This window comes from Cnephaeus nilssonii (assembly GCF_951640355.1).
Source record: "Cnephaeus nilssonii genome assembly, chromosome: 13".
NCBI lineage: Eukaryota > Metazoa > Chordata > Mammalia > Chiroptera > Vespertilionidae > Cnephaeus > Cnephaeus nilssonii.
This window is the reverse complement of record NC_137084.1, coordinates 8,354,744-8,374,709: the sequence shown is the minus strand read 5'-3', so window position 1 is coordinate 8,374,709 and position 19,966 is coordinate 8,354,744. Positions and strand designations below refer to the sequence as shown.

Genomic DNA, 19,966 nt, shown 5'->3' with positions numbered 1-19,966 from the left:
GCCAAACTGGTTTCGGCCTGAGGTTGTTTTTTAACCTGTCTTTTTTTCTCTTATGTTCTTCAGATTTAGTAATTTGTATAGATCTATCTCCATGTTCACTGACCTTTGTTTTATCATATCCAGTCTACTGTTAAGCCCATCTAGTGAATTCTTCATTTCAGATATTTTACTTTTCAGTTTTATAGATTTCCATTCTATAAATTTTTGTATTTTTTATAGTTGCAGTTCCATATGCATTACCATCTTTTTCTTTAAATCATTAAACATATTTATAACCGTAGTTAGAAAATCCTCGTATGCTAATTCAACATCTGGACTATCATGGGATTGGTTTCCTTTTCTCTTGACTGTGGGTCACACTTCCTTTTGGACATTGTACAGATGTACAAGTGAAACACTGTAAAGCTGGATGTGGTTATCTTCCTATGAAGCGTGTTGAGTTTAGCATGGAGTTAAGTTACTGGCAGATCACCTGGACTTTGTAGTGACTTGGTTTTACACTAAGATTGGTCTGTTTTACGTTTGCCCTTAATCTCAGGGTAAATCTCTTAGTCCTGTGACATAGGGAACATAGTCTTTTTTAATAATTTTTTATTATTATTGATTTCAGAGAGAAAGGGAGAGGGAGGGAGGGAGGGAGGGAAGGAAGGAAACATTAATGATGAGAGAGAATCATTGATGGATGTCTCCTGCACACCTCCTACTGGGGATCGAGCCTGCAACCTGGGCATGTGTCTTTGATCAGAATCAAACCTGGGACCCTTCAGTCCACAGGCCCACGAGCCAAACCGGCTAGGGCAAGGGACATAATGGAAAGTAAAGGTGTTTACTCAGTCCGTAAAACTTGATGGGACTCAATTCCAAACTTGGTCTCCAATACAGTGGACAGCTTCAGCGATATCTATTCAGCTCTTTCAACCTTCCAGCTTTGCTTTCTACTTATTACATTTTATAATTGCTTTCTTCGTGTACTGGTATTTTTTCCTGTGCATGTATATTTGGGTACCAGCTAAAGATTTGAGGGCATGTATGCCCAGATTTTCAGGCTTTACCTTCTATAGCTCTCTTTTGGGGAATTTCCCCCTTAATTTTCAGCTGCTCTCATAGCTCAGAATTCCATCTTACTTATCTCAAGCCAGTAAGTCTTCAGCATTTGACTTGAGTCCTAGCTATCCCAGAACTAGACACACAGGGGTATGCCCTTGAGGGGAAAAGCCATATTAAATATGGACCTCCCCAGTGTGGCTCTGGTTTTTTAAGGGCTCAGACTTATCTGGTTTCTGTTCTTTTGGTCATTCTCTCTTAAATAGTTGCTTTTGTATTTTTCAGTTTATGAATTTCATTTTCGGGAGAGTTAATCTGATACAAACTCCTCTGCCACTGCCAGAACTAGAATTTGGAACTTTAAAAAATTCCTCAATCTTGCCTTGCTTTACCACCTATAGGCCTTTGCAAATACTGGTCTTTGTTTTGTTTTAGTTTTTTGCCTACACCATTTTTGTATCTACTCCTGACATTCCTGCACTCCACTTACTGTCTCATCTGACCAGCTTATATCCCTTCTTCAGGTTTCGCTTTAGATGTCAGTTCCTTAGTGAAGCCTTTCTTGAGTCCCTAAACTATGTTAAGCCCTGCTGCTGTAAGTTTCAAGAGTACCCTGTACTTACCTAATCACAATACTTTTTACATTTTGAGTATAGGAAGTCTTAGATTCACTGGTGTATTCATGGTGTTTTTTTATATTCCTAGCATATGGTTGGTGTTCAATAAGTATTAACTTTATAAATGATGGATGGGGCGTGGGAGGATGATGGTACCAGAAATCACTAAAGCTTTTATTTCCAATTACCATACATTATTGGAGTGCCATTGCCTTAGCCCCGTGGTCGGCAAACTGCGGCTCGCGAGCCACATGCGGCTCTTTGGCCCCTTGAGTGTGGCTCTTCCACAAAATACCACGGCCTGGGCGAGTCTATTTTGAAGAAGTGGCATTAGAAGAAGTTTAAGTTAAAAAATTTGGCTCTCAAAAGAAATTTCAATCATTGTACTGTTGATATTTGGCTCTGTTGACTAATGAGTTTGCTGACCACTGCCTTAGCCTAGTAATTTAATTGTGATGCTTGTATTGATAGATTCGTAAATAATATTTATTTTAATTGAATGTTGTGACTGTCTTTCCTTAGTTATGTTTGCTTATGAACAGTGTCTGCTTGTGCTGGGCCATCACCCTGATATTTGGTATGAAGCTGCCCAGTATCTTGAGCAGTCAAGTAAACTGCTAGCAGAGAAGGGGGTGAGTATTCCTTTTGGTCCCTTTTGTCTTTCCATGGTTTTGGCATAGTAATAATTCGATAATTATAGCACTGAGCCCTGGCCAGTGCTGCTCAGTGATTAGAACGTCAGCTTACACACTGGAAGGTCTTGGGTTCGATTCCTGGTCAAGGGCACATATCTGGGTTGCAGGTTCGATCCCTGGCCTTGGTCAGAGAGTGTGCAGGAGGCAACTGACAACCAATTGATGTTTCGCTCTCTCCCCCTTCTGCTCTCTCTAAAAGTCAATGGAAAAAATATCCTTGGGAGAGGATTAACAAAATTTTGGTAATAAAGAATAAGTGTTGAAAACTTTAATTTTAATGTCAATATGAATCTTAATGACACTCTTACATAATTAGACTTCCTTAGTCAGAATTAAAATATAGTAGCTATTTTTCAAGGTATTACAGTGGTGAATCATTTAGAGTATTTTATGATTCTTCTGTTAAAATAATGGAATGAGTCTTTGAAATATTTTAAAAATCCAGAAATGCATATGTGTCCATATGTGTGTATGTATTTTATTCTCTTTCAGCTATATTAACATTTTTATAGTGAGCTTTTCTTTTTTTTCTCTTAGGATATGAATAATGCCAAACTATTTAGTGATGAAGCTGCTAATATATATGAACGAGCCATAAGCACTTTATTAAAGAAGAATATGCTTCTGTATTTTGCATATGCAGATTATGAAGAGGTGAGTAAAAAAATATTTAGAACTTTCTTAAAATTGGACTTTTTACTGCAGGTCTGAATTTTTTTTTCTGGCTGCTTCTTTGCCTAGAATATTGCTTTTGGTAGACAAAGATGATACAAAATGAACATTTATTAGTCCTCAGCTCATTACGTATTTATGCTCAAAGCAGGTGCCATTGTGGGGTGCAGCCTCTGGATTCCTCAGAGCTCTAATCGTGCTTGTTTAGAGTATATATTCATATCCACTTCTTCTCTACCACCTTAGAGTCGCATGAAGTACGAGAAAGTTCACAGTATATATAACAGACTTTTGGCAATTGAGGATATTGACCCCACCTTGGTGAGTACATTACAAATCTCTTTCCTACCTTTGCAATCTGCTTTAACATAAAAAATTTATGTACATACAACAAAATTCACTGTTTTTATTGTTTAGTTCTATGACTCTTGACCAATAACATTGAATCATGGGACCATCATGATGATGAATCATGGGAATCATCATCCAGTGACATTTGTTCATCACAATTATAAATATAAAATACTTCGGTCGCTCCCAAACATTCTCTCATGTGACCCCATTGTAGTCAACCCTTCTTTTTTCCCAACCTCTGGCAGTTACTGATCTGTTCTCTACTCAGTCTTCTTTTTTTTTAATGTAGCAATATGGCTTAGCTACTGTGGCACTTTCTCTAACACCTTCATTGTGATCATGGTTAGAGCCATTTATGCCACATAATTGTAGCATAATAAATATTTCTTTTTAAATAAATGGAGGCAGTAGAAACAAGCATCCTGAGAAGAGATTGGACAGAAACTCACTTTGTCCTGAATACTGCTCTGTAATAAGGGTTTGCAAAGTCCTGAGTTTTGTAAAAGTACCACAGAGCTCTTTCAGTGGGAGGGGAAGGGGCAGGCCAGTGTGTGAGACTCTAGACCCTCTGCCACAAGTCAGCTACAGCTGTACTGCTTTTCTGTTTGTTTATCTTGGCTTTCCACTGTTCTGATTGCCGGCATTTAATAATGATTTTTTAAATATATTTTTATTGAGTTCAGAGATGAAGGGAGAGGGAGAGAGAGATAGAAACATCAATGATGAGAGAGAATCATTGATCATGCTGCCTCCTGCATGCCCCCCACTGGGGATTTAGCCCACAACCAGGCATGTGCCCTTGACTGGAATTGAACCCAGGACCTCTAATAATCATTTTTAAATTCATTTAGCAAACTGCTCTGTGCTAGATTCCAGCAGTATAACGACAAATTAGGTAAATTTTCTTTCTTCAAGGAACTCATAGTTCATTCCTTTATTTGTCCACTTGTAAAAACTGGGTAACAACAGTTTGACATCATCAAAACTGGGCAAATCAGGTCCCTACTCATCATCCAGAGACATCTGCTCATTGAACAAATATCAATAGGTGCTGAGTATAAAATGGCTCATAAATAGTTTAAAATGGCTTATAAAGTTACATTATTGGTCTTTGGAAAATAATAGTGGGCTTTTATAGCAATAAATTAAGAAAATGTGAAGGCTTTCCAACTTGGGCCCAGTATAATGGCTCCCACAAAAAGGGTGGTGAGAAGAAGGGCTATTCTGCCATCAACAAGATAGTGACCAGAAAATACGCTACCAGCATTCACAAGTGCATCCATGGAGTGGGTTTCAAGAAGCCTGCCTCTCAGGCACTCAGAGAGATCCGGAAATTTGCCGTGAAGGAGATGGAAACTCCAGATGTATGCATTGACAGCACGCTGAACAAAGCTGTCTTATACAGAAAACATACTAGTATTAAGATAACGTAAGCCAGTTTCAAACACCACGGATCACATTCTGCCTTATTTATAGAACACACATACTTGGTTTTACATAGGTATATATCCAATATATGAAATTTGCAAGAAGAGCAGAAGGTATCAAATCTGGAAGAATGATATTTAAAAAAGCAAGAGAAGATACCAGAACCCGCCATCATGTCTACGTTACTGCAGCACTCATGGAGTATTACTGTAGTAAAGTAAGTACTGAAATAAAATATGATGAAATCATTTCCTTCATCTGAGATACTTAATTGAAAGAAAGGTAGTCCTAGTTCCTGTCATTAGGCTTTAATAGCTCTTATCATAAAGGAAGTCTTTTTTTTAAAAAATGTATTTTTATTGATTTTAGACAGGAAGGGAGAGGGAGAGAGAGAGAGAAACATCAATGATGAGAGAGAATCATCGATTGGCTGCCTCCTGCAAGCCCCCTACTGGGGATCAAGCACCCAACCTGGGCATGTGCCTTGACCAGAAATTGAACTGTGACCTGATTCATAGGTCGATGCTCAACCACTGAGCCACATGGGCAGGACTCCATTTTAATTCTTAATATAACTTGTCACATTTAGGTACTATAGTTTTAATATCCTTTTGAGTATCTTGTCTGACACTTCATGGAAATCAGTACTTTTCCTCTCTTTATTTCAAGGACAAATCAGTTGCCTTTAAGATTTTTGAGCTGGGGCTAAAGAAATATGGAGACATTCCAGAATATGTTCTGGCTTATATTGACTATCTTTCTCACCTTAATGGTAAGTAGATCTATAATGATTACATAATATTAAGCCATCAATGTTATTCTCTGAAATTATGTTGCTGGATTTTTTCCTTCTCCAATGTATTATAATCATGTTATCACACCAGAATCAGGCACTTGATAGCACTCAGAAAATATTTGTGGCCTGTCAACCAAGAATTTGTATTTATTGAGAAATGGTAGGTGCCTTTTGATTCTGCAGAATGGTCTTTAATGCATCATCAGTAAACTCCCATCAGTAGTAGGATAAAGCTGTATATTTAGAGTTGGAGACAGAGTTGTCCATGCTCATCTCTGATGACTCTGGGTAAATTGTCTCTTGTGTGGGGGAAGGGGACAGGGGTGATAGGACAGGACAGACAAAAAACTACAGCCACCAAAACTCAAAGGTGCCCAAGTAGTAAAGTAAAATGCTTTGAGGCTACTGGGGAACCAACTTCAAAACCAAACATGATGTTTATTTAGCATCTTTATTTTTATTTCCCTGTTCTATAATAATAATAATAATAATGGCCATCCGTTGTTGAGTTCCTACCTTATACCAGGCACTGAGCTAGGGTATTCATATATACTGTACATGTATATCTCATTTAGTCCAGTTACCCACAGTCCAGGATAGGATTTGACCAAAAAGTGATATCATAAAAATTGATTTCAGAAAGAAATATACAAATATATGCCATGTGAATGATTATAGAATTAGATATCACAGGTATTGACCAATGATTTTAATGATAGTTTCAGGAAATAATAACATTCTGTATACCTAAATAGTAGAAAAGAATACAACTTATATATGATTTTGTATTTCAGCTTAGTGATTCTACACTCTGGAAAAGGACTTAACTTCAAAAAGTGAGACAGTGGAACATTTAACTAAATTTTTTTTTCTTGTATGAAATTAATGTTCCTCACTAATTTTTAACTATTTTGCTTGATTTTTTTAGAATAGTTACTAGTATGTATAATATTTGCTATTCTAAAATTGAGGATGATATCTGATGTAGGCATTTTTGTCTTCCAGCCTCAGTGTTTTAGATAGTCCTCCACTCATTTATCCATCCACTCATCTATCCGTCATTTATTTATTCAGTACCTTCTGGTTAGTAGGGCCTGGGAATAGAAAGGTGAATAGGACTCCATTCTTCCCCTCAGAGCATTCTCATGGGGGAATCATGTGTGTAAACATAATTCCATCATTATTTGGTCCTTAATTGAAGCATGAGTTCTGGGATTAGGTGTATGAACTTGTTTCAGGTTTCTCAACTGCAGAACAGTCATAGTAAGATTACCTTTCATATATGAGATGATTATATGAAGTTTTGACTTTTATATGGATGTGGTAAGCATGCTATACATAAATGTTAACTACTTAGGATATGGTGGCAATCATGAAAAAATGTGCTAAATTCTGTAATATAGCCCTGAGCAAAGTACTTTGGAGGCATAGAGAGGAGAGTATAATTTAAATTCTAGAGCTATGCTGTGCTATTATGGTAGCCATTTTAGACTACTGAGTTTTGAGCACTTGCAATGCGGCCAGGCCAAAATGAAATGTGGTGCAAGGGTAAAATATCAGATTTCAAAGAGTTAGTATGGGGGGGAAAAAAGGTAACATATCTTGATTTTTCACATTGATTGCATGTTGAAATGATAATAATTTAGATATATTGGATTAAATAAAATATATTAAATTCCACCATTTTTACTCTTTCATTTTTTTTATTTTATTGATTTTCTGAGAGAAAGAAGAGGGAGAGATAGAAACATTGATAAGAGAAAAACATCCATCGGCTGCCTCCTGCATGCTTCCTACTGGGGAATCGAGCCCATAACCAAGGCATGTGCCCTGAGCCAGCAACCTCTTGGTGCATGGGATGACACTCAGCCAACTAAGCCACACCGTGGGATGTTTTTACTCTTTTAAATGTGGCTAGCAGAAAATTTAAATTATATATTTGGCTTGCATCATATTTCTGTTGGGCAATGCTTTCTAGAGGGTGTCATAAAGAAGGGGACACAAGATGGGTTGTGAAGGATAAGCAGTAGTTAGCCAGGTAAAGAGAGGAAATGTGTTATTCCAGGCAGAGTGGAAAGTTATATGGAATGGTAAAAAGTGTGCCTAAAGCAAAGTGTGGAACACAGCAAAAAGAATAAAATGCAAGATTTACTTGCCAGTCACCATTGATACCACCACTACTGCTGCCGCCCGCCCTGGGCACGAGAAAGGGATGTGGGCAGCGCCCCCCCCCCCCCCGCCCCCGCCCCCGGAACTGGCCCCAGGGAGCACAGTGCAAAGAGACAAACTTTTGGGAAGCTTGGGAACCGGGGCCAGCGTGTGACTTTCTTTTCAAGTGGGGGCAAAAGAGAGAGAACCTAGAGTGGGGCATGTTCTCCTCATTCTTAATTCATTTTATATTTGCACATTTGTCTACCAGTCTAGATATTATTGTACCTATATAGGAATTTAAACCTAAATACAGAGTAGTCCTGGTATTGCAAAATAAGAAACTCAACTATATCTCAATTTGCCATCCTTCCCACTCATTGTATTTAAAAATATCAACAGTCACACTTCTAATGTCAGCAGATACATAATTTTCATTATTTTTAAAGGCAAATGATGCCAGGCTCAGACCTGTGATAGTTATACATTACAACTATAGCATACTAAGGAGGGCTGAACTACAGGTTAAAAGACCTGGTTTCAAGTTATAGCTCGGTTACTCAATAACAGTGAACCAGATCAACTACCTTAGTTTTGTGAACCTCAAGTTCCCTCATCTTTAAAAATTGGTTGTGATAATAGTTAATGCATGTGCAAATACACTGCTGAATTGTGAAACTCAATTTAATATTTGAAAACTCTTTTATCCTAGAGGACAATAATACCCGAGTTTTGTTTGAACGCGTTTTAACATCTGGAAGCCTTCCTCCTGAAAAGTCAGGGTAAGCCATCGTGAAAACCTGTTGGTCAGGTCCTGATGTGGCTTGAATACTTGAATTGTGGTCTATGGAATGAACATTTGCTTGTTGAGTATAAATTTCAGGAGAAATTTCCCATCTCTCTCAAAGCTTAACTTAAAAATGCCTACCTGCAATATTTTCATACCTGTTTAAGATAATTTTTTAAATTTTTTGTTTAGTTTTAAAGATACATTTTTAGTGTTTGTATACTGATCAGAATTGTTTTGAGAGAAGCCTTAGCAATTTATTATTGACTATTTTAATATATTTTTCTAGTTTACTATATCCTTAGAAATTGATCTGAACAAATTAGAAAAGTGTTCTGAAATTTTACCTTCCTTACTTGAGAGCAAAGATTCTTATAGATTGAAAGTTTGTTTGACACATTATGTCCCTGATTTATGGCTTTACTTCTATCAGTTTTACCAAACAGAGGAGGAACAATGTAAAGTAGTGATATAGTGGAAATAGTAAGGCTTTGAAGTCTTGGGTTCAAATTCCAGCTTAGCTAACCTACATCCTGGGCAGATCTCATAACCTTGCCAATCCTTACTTTCCCATCGAGTAACAATAATATCTACCAGTGACAGATTTTTGTGGTAGTTTTATACCTGGTATATAATAGGTATTTGGTATATTACTTTAGTACAGTGGTGCTTAATGACACTTAGAGCCTCAGAGAATTAATTTTGGCTGTTAGAATAGTAGTGAGGCATAAATTGATCCTCAGTGATCCATATTCATGGGAAAATTGGAGAGCTTTTATATTTTTATTCATAAGTTTGCAGTGAAGAATGTATTCTATGTTGTAATTCATGCCACTCAACAAAAGGTGAAGCCACATTCATTATTCAGGAGAAATTGGAAGTCTATCCAGATTCTTTTTTTAGCTCTTCTACCTGAGTTTACCTTTTCCAGGGTAAATATCTGTCTTATTGACCACAAAGAATAGGAAGGTATGCTAAATAAGTAAAAAATCACAACAGAGCTTAAATATAGAAGTATTTAGGGTGAAATATTATGTCTATAATTTACTTTCAAATATTTAAACAAAAACAAGATAAAGCAAATATGGCAAAATATTAGTAATGATTAAATCTAGGTAATTAGGTAATGATATATTTGTTGCGCTATTCTATTTTTCTATAGTTTGGAAATCTTTATAATAAAAAAAGAGACATAATTTTTAAAAGGGAGAGGGGGAGCTTAAGGCTTTTTTTAATAAATGGATTTCCTGCCCCAAACCCAGAACAATTAAGTATTGATTATATTTATTTTCTTACAGAGAAATCTGGGCCCGATTTCTAGCTTTTGAAAGTAATATTGGTGATCTAGCTAGTATACTCAAAGTGGAGAAAAGACGGTTTACAGCATTCAAGGAAGAGTATGAAGGCAAAGAAACAGCTTTACTGGTAGATAGATACAAGTTCATGGATTTATATCCTTGCTCTGCAAGTGAACTAAAAGCACTTGGTTATAAGGTATGTACTTAGGGTCAAGATGTGTGTAGTGTCCTTATTTTTCCAATGTTTTAGAACACTTCATGGATAAACCTCGCTCTAAATTCTGAAGTAGAAATTAATCTAGTTTTAGAATAGATTTGCAGAAAACAAGAAAAAAGTTCAGGGAATTTTCTTGGGTCTATGAAACACTGAATATCAAATGTACTGCCCTGGCCGATGGCTTAGTTCAGTGGTCGGCAAACTTGCGAGCCACATGCGGCTCTTTGGCCCCTTGATTGTTCTAACGCCACTTCTTCAAAATAGACTCGCCCAGGCCGAAAACCGACTTCTGCGCATGGGCCACGAAGTTTCATTCGCACTGTATGTGCGTGCCCGCACATGGTATTTTGTGGAAGAGCCACACTCAAGGGGTCAAAGAGCCACATGTGGCTCGCGAGCTGCAATTTGCCGACCACTGGCTTAGTTGGTTGGAGTGTTGTCTTGTACACCAAAAGGTGGTGGGTTCGATTCCCAGTCTGGGCACATACTTAGGTTGCGTGTTTGATCCCCAGTCAGGGCGTGTTCGAAGACAACCCATCAGTGTTTCTCTGTCTTCCTTTTTCTCTTTCTAAAAATCAATAAACATACCCTCGGGTGAGGATTTTTTAAAAAGTACTGAACAAAATGAAATGTAACAAATACTGAAATTGTCATTGCCCTATGTCTGATGGGCAGATAGATGGAGGTGTTCGGAGGGAAGAAAAACAGCAGAAAATATGACTGTCATCTTAGGTATTATATTTTTTCCTCAATAGTTCTTAAAACTGAACGTATTTGGACAGCTCTTAAACCAAATGTAGCTCCTGTTACATATTTGTAGGTATAATGAAGAAATATTACAGTTTGTTAAGTCAGTAAATTTCCTTGAGGGATCTATAGCTTTGAAACATCAATCCTTTCACGGGGCCCTTGAGGAAATTATCTTATCTAGGAATGGAACTCCTCTGTGTAGACCACTGAGTCATAAAACAATCTGGCTACCTGAACCTGTTCCGACGCAGGGGGAAAAATTAATGTTTACACAGCCCCAGAAATAGCCCTTGCTGAGAAAACCATTGCTGTATTATTTCTTGATTTTTCTCTGTCATGTTAGCAAAGACCAAGGTGGAAATTCAAAGGGAAGAGTCCTAGATTGGCTCCTTTAATCCAACCAGCATTAGGATATTCCTGACCATCATTCTCCATTTCTTCCCTGCCCTCTTTTGGCCTGGGTCTCACTAGTCTGCTGTCCAAACCAGGTTGAAATATTTGAGAAAAATAACTCATAATTAAGTTTCAGACCTTTTGGTTAATGGATGCTCCAGTTCTGTGCCAGTCTCAAGTTCCTTTTCTGAACTAAGGGGTTACTGCACAGAGCTGAGCAGGTTCTCCTTCTAGTTTAACTGTTTCTCAATGAAAAGCCAAATATATTTTAGACTGTGTGAATTTATTAGAAAAAGTCTCAACTTTGCAAAGATGAAAATGGAAATTATGGAAGTTAATGAAAATAAAGAGCTATTTCCAAGTAGAACGTCTTGAATATGAATTTTCCATCTTATATTTCTCTTTCTACTCTTTTATTTTGGAAAGATTAATGTGTTTCTATGTGTGTAACATGTTAGAGAGGGAATGTGAGAAAAGAGTAATTCCCAGTGGGCCTACTCATTTAGATTTGCCTCCAACTGCCTGTGAGCAGAATTTGAGAAGGTGAAATGCTTGTATATCCCTTGATGGTGGCAAAAGGACTCTTTTGATTCCAGACAGGTAGAGGAACACAGGTTGCCTGTAGCAGAGGAACTTCTCTGGGGTGGGGCATCGGCTAATAGGCGGCTTCCTTTGGAGAGTTGTTCTCAGCCCTGGCGGGCACTGCCAGATACTAACATGAAGACTGATGGGTGTGAGGTCAGAGGGGCCTGTGCTCCCAATCCTCTCTACTTGTTGGCTGTATGACCTTGGAAATGCCAGAGCCTCTTGGAGTTTTCAGTCCCTTCTCTAACGTGGAGATGTTACTATTTGCCTCATTAAAAAAAAAGAAATAAGGGGCCAGAATTATCTGACAAATAATGGCTGCTCAATAAGTGTTCCTTCTTCCTATAATTGTATGTTGGGAATATTTTATTTCATTAACAAAATCTTAACTAGTGTAAGCAATGATAAGCTTTATTTTAGCTTTCATGAAGCAGGACCTCACTTAATCTAGCTTCTTCACTTAAATGGATGTTGTTCAATTCCAGTGGAAGGGAGGTGTCAGAAAAGTACCTAAAATTGCAGATTTTCTTCCAAATTACCCCAATGTACTTGGTGTACTTGGTGTCCAGTCTTATGTATTTACCTACAAAAGATTGTGTCTATCTAACAAATGTCCTAAATGATTTTTCCCCACCCCTAAATGATTCTTAACAGGTTGGGTAAGGTTAAAAAACACCAAATCTTTAGAGCCTTTTAGCTTTCCTTGTTGAGTATTTAGCAATCTTTACCATCAGCAAGTTCTTGCTTATTCCTCTCCATTCTCTCTTTCTGTGGTTTTTGCCCAATTATCAGTGTATCCTCAAGATTGTAGAATTGCACAGTTATACTCTATAAGTCCCTTTTTCAGGTTTAGGATTCTTCTGTTCTGCATTTTCAGGATGTCTCCCGTGCTAAGCTAGCAGCTATAATTCCAGACCCAGTTGTAGCTCCTTCTATAGTGCCTGTTCTGAAAGATGAAGTGGATAGAAAACCAGAATACCCTAAACCAGATACTCAGCAGATGATTCCATTTCAGCCACGACATTTAGCACGTAAGCCATAACTTTAGATCCAGTACTGATTTAAATCCAGAGGTGTTGGGGGGGCAAGAAATGTGACCTTTCCATTGTACGTTCACTATTAGACTAGGGTCACTATGAAAAGTGACTGGACTGTAATCTTTGAACTATGTTAAGAATGTCTTTAAAACAAACAAAAAACTCAATGACCCAGATTCCAGTAACCCATTTTGGCAGTGATACTTAGACAGCTTTCAGAAATGCTGCTACATACAGATTATCTGTATAGCTGGAAACTTACTTCAGTGATGTTATTTGGTATTATTTATACTTACTAATGGACAGTAGTCCCTCTAGATCCTATTTGAACCAGCCCCTTATGATTAAATATGTTGTTGAACAACTGACTTTAAACAGGATTGCTGAACAAATAACTTGTGAGGCTTAGAAATGGTCTTTGACAAATGGACTTTAGTTCAGACCCTGGGTTGTCTTATGCAAAGTCATTTAAGTTTACTCTTCTGCAATGGGGTCGAGACGGCTTTCACTGTCTCACCCTCTTGAGTTTGTTCAAATGTGTAAAGCCCTGAACACAACTTTAAAATGTCCAGAAAAAAGCAATATAGACATAGAACATCTTTATGTACAAATTACTTATTTTAGCTCTTAAATGTACAGAATTCTTCCATCCCGTCTGATTCTTCCTTTTCTTTCTCTTACAGCTCCAGGTTTACACCCTGTACCCGGTGGAGTGTTCCCAGTACCGCCTGCAGCTGTTGTTTTAATGAAACTTCTCCCTCCTCCGATCTGTTTCCAGGTTAGTTCACAATTTTCATGATAGATACTTGCTCTGTGAGTTAGAGTAACTGTGTGCTTTTCCTCTGGTATCATGGGAAATATAAAGTAGTGCTTTTTTAACTTGTCAGATTTGGGGGATTAAAATTTGTGTCAACATCACTAATCACCAGAGAAATGCAAATTAAAACCACAATGAGATGTCACCACACACCTGTCAGAATGCCTATCATCAATGAATCAACAAACAAGTGTTGGTGAGAATGTGGAGAAAAGGGAACCCTTGTATACTGTTGGTAGAAATGCAGACTGATACAGCCCTTGTGGAAAACAGTATGGAGGTTCCTCAAAAAATTAAAAATAGAACTACTGTATGACCCAGCAGTTTTACTTCTGGATATTTATCCAAAGAAATCCAAAACACTAATTTGAAAAGATACATGCATTCCTATGTTCACTGCAGCATTATTTACAATAACCAAAATAAGGACACAACCTAAGTGTCCAGTTGGATAGTAGACAATTATATGGTATACACACACACACACACACACACACACACACACACAATGCAATATCATTCGGTCATAAAAAAGAATGAAATCATACCCAATTGCAACAACATGGATGGACCTGGAGGGTATTATGCTAAGTGAAATAAGTCAGACAGAGAAAAATAAATAAGATATGATTTCACTTATTTGTGGAATCTAAAAAACAAAATAAATAAACAAATAAAATAGACTCATAGATACAGAGAACAAACTGATGGTCGCCAAATGGGAGGGGGGTTGGAAGACTGGATGAAGAAGGTGAAGGGATTAAGAAGTATAAGTTGGCAGTTACAAAATAGTCACGTGAATGTAAACTACAGCATAGGGAATATAGTCGGTAATATTTTAACTATGGCCCAGGCCAGGTAGCTCAGTTGGTTAGAGCGTCGTCCCATTGTGCCAAGGTTGGAGGTTTGATCCCCGGTCAGGGCACACACAATGAATGCATAAGTGGACCAACAAATCAATGTTTCTTTCTCTCCCTCTCTCTCTCTCTAAAATCAATCAATAAAATTTGTTTATAAAACTGAGAATTAAAATAAAACTTTTTTAACCATGTATGGTGCCTGGTGGGTACTAGACTTATCAGGGGATCACCTCATAAATTATATAAATGTCTTAACCACAATGCTCTACACCTGAAACTAATATAATATTGAATGTCAATTGTAATTTTAAAAGTATTTTTAATAAAATGTTTAAAAATAAATAAAATTTATTTATATCAAAATAGGGTCCTTTTGTACAAGTGGATGAACTGATGGAAATTTTCCGAAGATGCAAGATACCCAATAGTAAGTCATGAAAACTCCACTTCTTAGAGTGGAATTCACATGGTTGTCTCCTATGCAGGAGAGATTGTTAATCTTTGCCACTTAAGTTTCCGAAACCAGCTAGCCATCTTATAGAAGTACAAAGCAATGTAGGAGTGACCCTTGGCACAGAGACTTCTTCATATTCTAATTTCACTAAGTAACATGTCATAAAAGCTTATCTTTTCTATTCATGTGAACATGCACTATTAGATTTGGCCCATGAAAACCGTTTTATTGAAGTTAGCAGTTTTTGTCTTTTCCCTTAATTATTTAGTGTTAGTAGTACTATACCATGCTTTGCTAATAGTAGGGTATGAAATTAACTATAAAGTATCTAAAGTAGTACATACATACTCTTTCATAGCAGTGTGATTTTCAACATCTTCCAAAAGCCCTTTTTGTTTTATTTCAACAGCTGTTGAGGAAGCTGTGAGGCTCATTACGGGCGGAGCCCCAGAGCTCGCTGTGGAAGGCAATGGCCCGGTGGAAAGTAATGCAGTGCTCACCAAGGCCGTCAAAAGGCCCAACGAGGATTCAGATGACGACGAGGAAAAGGGAGCTGTCGTCCCTCCTGTTCATGACATTTATAGAGCACGGCAGCAGAAGCGGATTCGGTGAAACAGGCTCAAAACCTGCCTCTAAAAGAAAACTTTTATCCAGGATTCCCTTTTTGCCTCCTAAGTCACATGTTTAAAAGAGACAATGCTTTGTTACAAGGTTCTTGGAAACAAAGTTGTATTGTCATTGGTGCCTCTATCATATGGTTCTTGAGAAAGAAAACCAACCAACCTGTGTGAACTTTACAATATGGAACTGAGAACAGCGCAAAACGGCAGAACCACATTTTGTTCCCTCTTCAAGGGTGTCTTGTATGTGCCGCTTGAAGACTTTGTGAGTTTTCAATAGTTTTATTTTAAAACTGGATGGCTTATGATTGTAAAGCATTTTATCACATTTTTCTGAAAACAGTTGTTCTCCGTTTGCTTATGTAGAGTCCTGCCTTATTGTTTGTTTTTATTTATGGCAGAATGTATGGAATCTGTTTTGTAGTTTAAAATTTTAAAACAATCCTTTAAACAATAAAAGGATCTAAAAAAAAAAGTCTTGCCTCCTCCTGCTGCTTTCATTCAGAATTTAAAATAGCTACTTAATGTTATTCAGCCAATACCATCAACATTACAAGAAGAATCACGTTATTTACTGTGTGTATCCTTAACTGCATGTCCTCCCTGATCTTTTTTTGGTACTAACTGGAAACATGAGGGATCCATTTTTTAAATATGTATTTTTATTGATTTCAGCAAGGGAAGAGAGACAGAAACATCAGTGATGAGAGAGAATCATTGATCGGCTGCCTCCTGCATGCCCCCGACTGGGTATCAAGCCCACAACCTGGGCATGTGCCCTTGACTGGAATCAAACCCAGGACACTTCAGTCTGCAGGCATTTTCCTGGCCCTTAGAGATAAGAGATTCCAGGAAAAAATTGACTCACTTACCTTCAAAGAGCAACAACAAAAGAATTCAATGTGAATATAGTGCTTCTGAACTTTGCCTCTTTCACTCTTGGCTTTTGCCACTTGCAGAAGGAACTCCATCAGTGTGGGGGCGTGGCGGGGCGGCAGTCATGAGAGTCTGTGAGGCATTACAATTTCAAACAAACTTAACTTTGTCAATTTAGGAACTCATGAGGGAAAAAATAATATTGTAAGAGTTAATTCTTACAAAAGAAGGCAAAAGAATTCTTGAGATTAAGGAAGACTAACTACAGGAAGTGTATTTGCGGATAAAGCTCCTCTCCTTTATCCTTGGAGAGGGAGGGAGAAAAGCCCCAAGTACTCTGGGCTGAGGCAGGCAAAGGAGTGCTGCCCCTGGGTGCTCGGGCTTGGGGCTAATATCATACAGCACAGCAGCCACAGAGCAACCGTAACCATAGAACCAATCCCAGAAGTGACCTAACTGAACACACTAGAAAAACAGAATTTTGTTTTTTTAAAGTTCTCCTTACTTAACTTTTATTGCTTTCCAATAAAACTAGGGAAGATTTGTCTTTTAGTCTAAACTTTAATAGGACTTCTGGCCACAGAATACTGCATGCATCTCTGACTATAATAAAATATACATAAACATGTAGCATGTACTTGGAGAAATTGCATTCCTCCCAATCAACCCTTCCCTCTTCTGAAGCCTGGTTCATGTCTACGGGGTCAATGTTCATCTGGCTGCCTCCAACCCCGTCCCTCCAGCCTACCCCTTATTGCTTTGTTTCAAGGTATTTTTTTTAAAATATATATTTTATTAATTTTTTACAGAGAGGGAGAGGGATAGAGAGTTAGAAACATTGATCAGCTGCCTCCTGCACACCCCTACTGGGGATGTGCCCGCAACCAAGATACATGCCCTTGACCGGAATCAAACCTGGGACCCTTCAGTCTGCAGGCCAACGCTCTATCCACTGAGCCAAACCGGTTAGGGCTCAAGGTATCTTTTAATTTCTTCCTTGACCTCCTTGTTAATCCATTCATCGTTTAGTAACGTTATTTAGCCTCCGTGTCTTTGTGTGTTTTTCGGGTTGTTTTTTGTGTATGATTGATTTCTAGTTTCATACCACTATAGTCAGAGAAGATGGCTGATATGATTTCAGTCTTAATTTTATTGAGACTTGTTTTGTGTCCCAACATATGATCTATCCTAAGAAATGTTCCCTATGCACTTGAAAAAAATGTATATTCTGCTGCTTTGGAGTGAAATGCTCTGAAAATATCAATTAAATCCATCTGATCTAGTGTGTCATTTAAGGCTGCTGTTTTCTTATTGGTTTTGATGTCAATGGGGTGTTAAAACCCCCTACTATGACTGTATTACTGTCAATCCCTCCTTTATATCCATCAAGATTTGTTTTACATATGTAGGTGCTCCTACGTTGGGTGCATAAATGTTTACCAGGGTTACATGCTCTTGTTGGATTGCTCCTTTTTTAAATTATGTAGTGTCTTTTGTTTCTTATAGCCTTTGTTTTAATGTCTATTTTGTCAAAAATAAGTATGGCTGCCCCAGCTTTTTCTTTCATTTCCATTTGCATGAAATATAGTTTTCTGTCCTTTACTTTTAGTCTCTGTGTATCACGTTCTGAGGTGGGCCTCTTCTAGACAACATATATATGGGTCTTGTTTTCTTATCCATTCAGCCACCTCATGTCTTTTGATTAAAGTATTTAATTCATTTACATTTAAAGTAATTATTGATAGGTATGTATTTATTGTCATTTTATTTTTTTAACTATGTTCCTCTTTCCTCTTCCTAGTCTTCTTAAAGTAGGCCTTTTAACATTTCTTGGCTCTTTAAGAGGGTGCCTGTGGCCCTACCATGTAGCTCAGTTGGTTAGAGCATTGTCCTGATATGCCAAGGTTGCAGGTTTGATCCTGGGTCAAGGCACATACAAAAAGCAACCAATGAATGCATAACTAAGTGGAACAACAAATCGATATTTCTCTCAAATCAATAAATAAAAATACTTTAAAAATAATTTAAAATAAATAAGTTGGTGCTTGGTCTTCAGTGGACGTTCGTCTCTCCCTGGCAGACAAACCTCACTGCTTTTCACAGCCAGATGTTATATGAGTTCCTATTCCTGTCTAGTGCTCTAGGCTTAGAACCCCCCGCAGCTGAGTTATACTTCTGGTACCTCAGCAACTGTCCGCTGGAGTGGGGCCAACCCTTTTGGATCTCTGCCCTTCCTACCAGTTTCAAAGTGGCTTCTGTAATTTCTTGATTATAAGACTTCTCTTCAGTTAGTCTTCAGTTGTTTATTCAGGATGATTGTTCTATATTTCAGTTGTAATTCGTTTGGTCCTTGGAAGAGGTGAATGTAGCTTCCACCTACTCCACCGCCACCTTGGATCTCTGTCCTCATTACCTTTAATAAAGGGATTCCTTGCATTATTTCATCCCTTGCTGTTCTGGCAGTTGGAGACCACTCCAATAACTTCATGGCTCTGCTTCTAATACAATGTCTCTGTCTGAAATACACATGCACGTTTTATATTTTTAATAGAGCAGGTAGTCTATGAGACCAAAACTCCTCTTTCAGTTACAAGATACTGTTGGGAATTCTGGTCACTGAAGTTCCTCAAAAAATACTGCTCAACACCCAGGGATTTTTCTATGACTCCCTTATCAAAGAAGTAGTGAGTTCACACTATTTTATCTGAAATTCTAATCCAATCAATACAACAGTTAATTGTATGACAGTGAATTTTTCAGTGAAAACTCCAGACATTTATCTCCTTTTATATTACTATATTTTAAATATACATATATTTCCTCCTTAACTCTCCAAAGCTTAGGAGTCAAAGAACTTCCTCTCTGTAGATCCCATAAATCATATAACTGCTATCATCCAGGCTCAGGAATAATCTATAATAATAAAAGGGTAATATGGTAATTAGACTGGACAGCCAGACGACCTTCCAGACGAAGCCGGGGCTGTGAGGGCCGAGCCCCTTGCACGATTTTCATGCATTGGGCCTCTAGTTTTGTATAAAACTTTAAAATCAATTAGCTCTCCTCTAGAACAAATGGGTTCTGGGACTCTGGCTGAAACAGGAAGGGGAAAAGCAATAAATAGAGTCAGTGTCAGGGTGGGGATAGGGGCGAATAGTAAGACTATAGCCCTTTTATCTTTATTTTTTAATGTATTTTTATTGATTTCAGAGAGGAAAGGAGAGGAAGAGAGAGATAGAAACATCAATGATGAGAGAGAATCATTGATTGGTTGCCTCCTGCACAAATGCCCCAACTGGGGATCAAGCCCGCAACCTGGGCATGTGCCCCGACCAGGAATCGAACCATGACTTCTTGGTTCATAGGTCAATGCTCAACCACTGAACCACACCGGCCGGGCTATATATGGCCTTTTAACACAAAATACCTGGAGGGAGAAGGGGTTCGAGGCTGTGCCAGAGGGGCAAAAGTCTAGACAAGGTCATGGCTTATTCTCTTTCATTCTTGGGTGTCTAAAA

At 38.0% G+C, this 19,966-nt stretch overlaps 1 protein-coding gene across 1 annotated transcript in view; it reads left to right on the top strand.

Moving 5' to 3' along the window:
- The window catches only part of CSTF3 (cleavage stimulation factor subunit 3), a 78,542-nt gene extending 58,581 nt beyond the window's left edge, over positions 1-19,961 (top strand). The window contains exons 11-21 of the mRNA XM_079788672.1: positions 2,184-2,293; positions 2,894-3,010; positions 3,275-3,349; positions 4,884-5,027; positions 5,480-5,582; positions 8,467-8,536; positions 9,840-10,035; positions 12,662-12,815; positions 13,505-13,599; positions 14,865-14,925; positions 15,362-19,961. Coding sequence (XP_079644798.1) covers positions 2,184-2,293; positions 2,894-3,010; positions 3,275-3,349; positions 4,884-5,027; positions 5,480-5,582; positions 8,467-8,536; positions 9,840-10,035; positions 12,662-12,815; positions 13,505-13,599; positions 14,865-14,925; positions 15,362-15,564 — 1,328 coding nt within the window. The 3' untranslated portion in view covers positions 15,565-19,961. The remainder of the gene's footprint in view (positions 1-2,183; positions 2,294-2,893; positions 3,011-3,274; positions 3,350-4,883; positions 5,028-5,479; positions 5,583-8,466; positions 8,537-9,839; positions 10,036-12,661; positions 12,816-13,504; positions 13,600-14,864; positions 14,926-15,361) is intronic.
- The last annotated feature ends 5 nt before the right edge of the window (positions 19,962-19,966 follow it).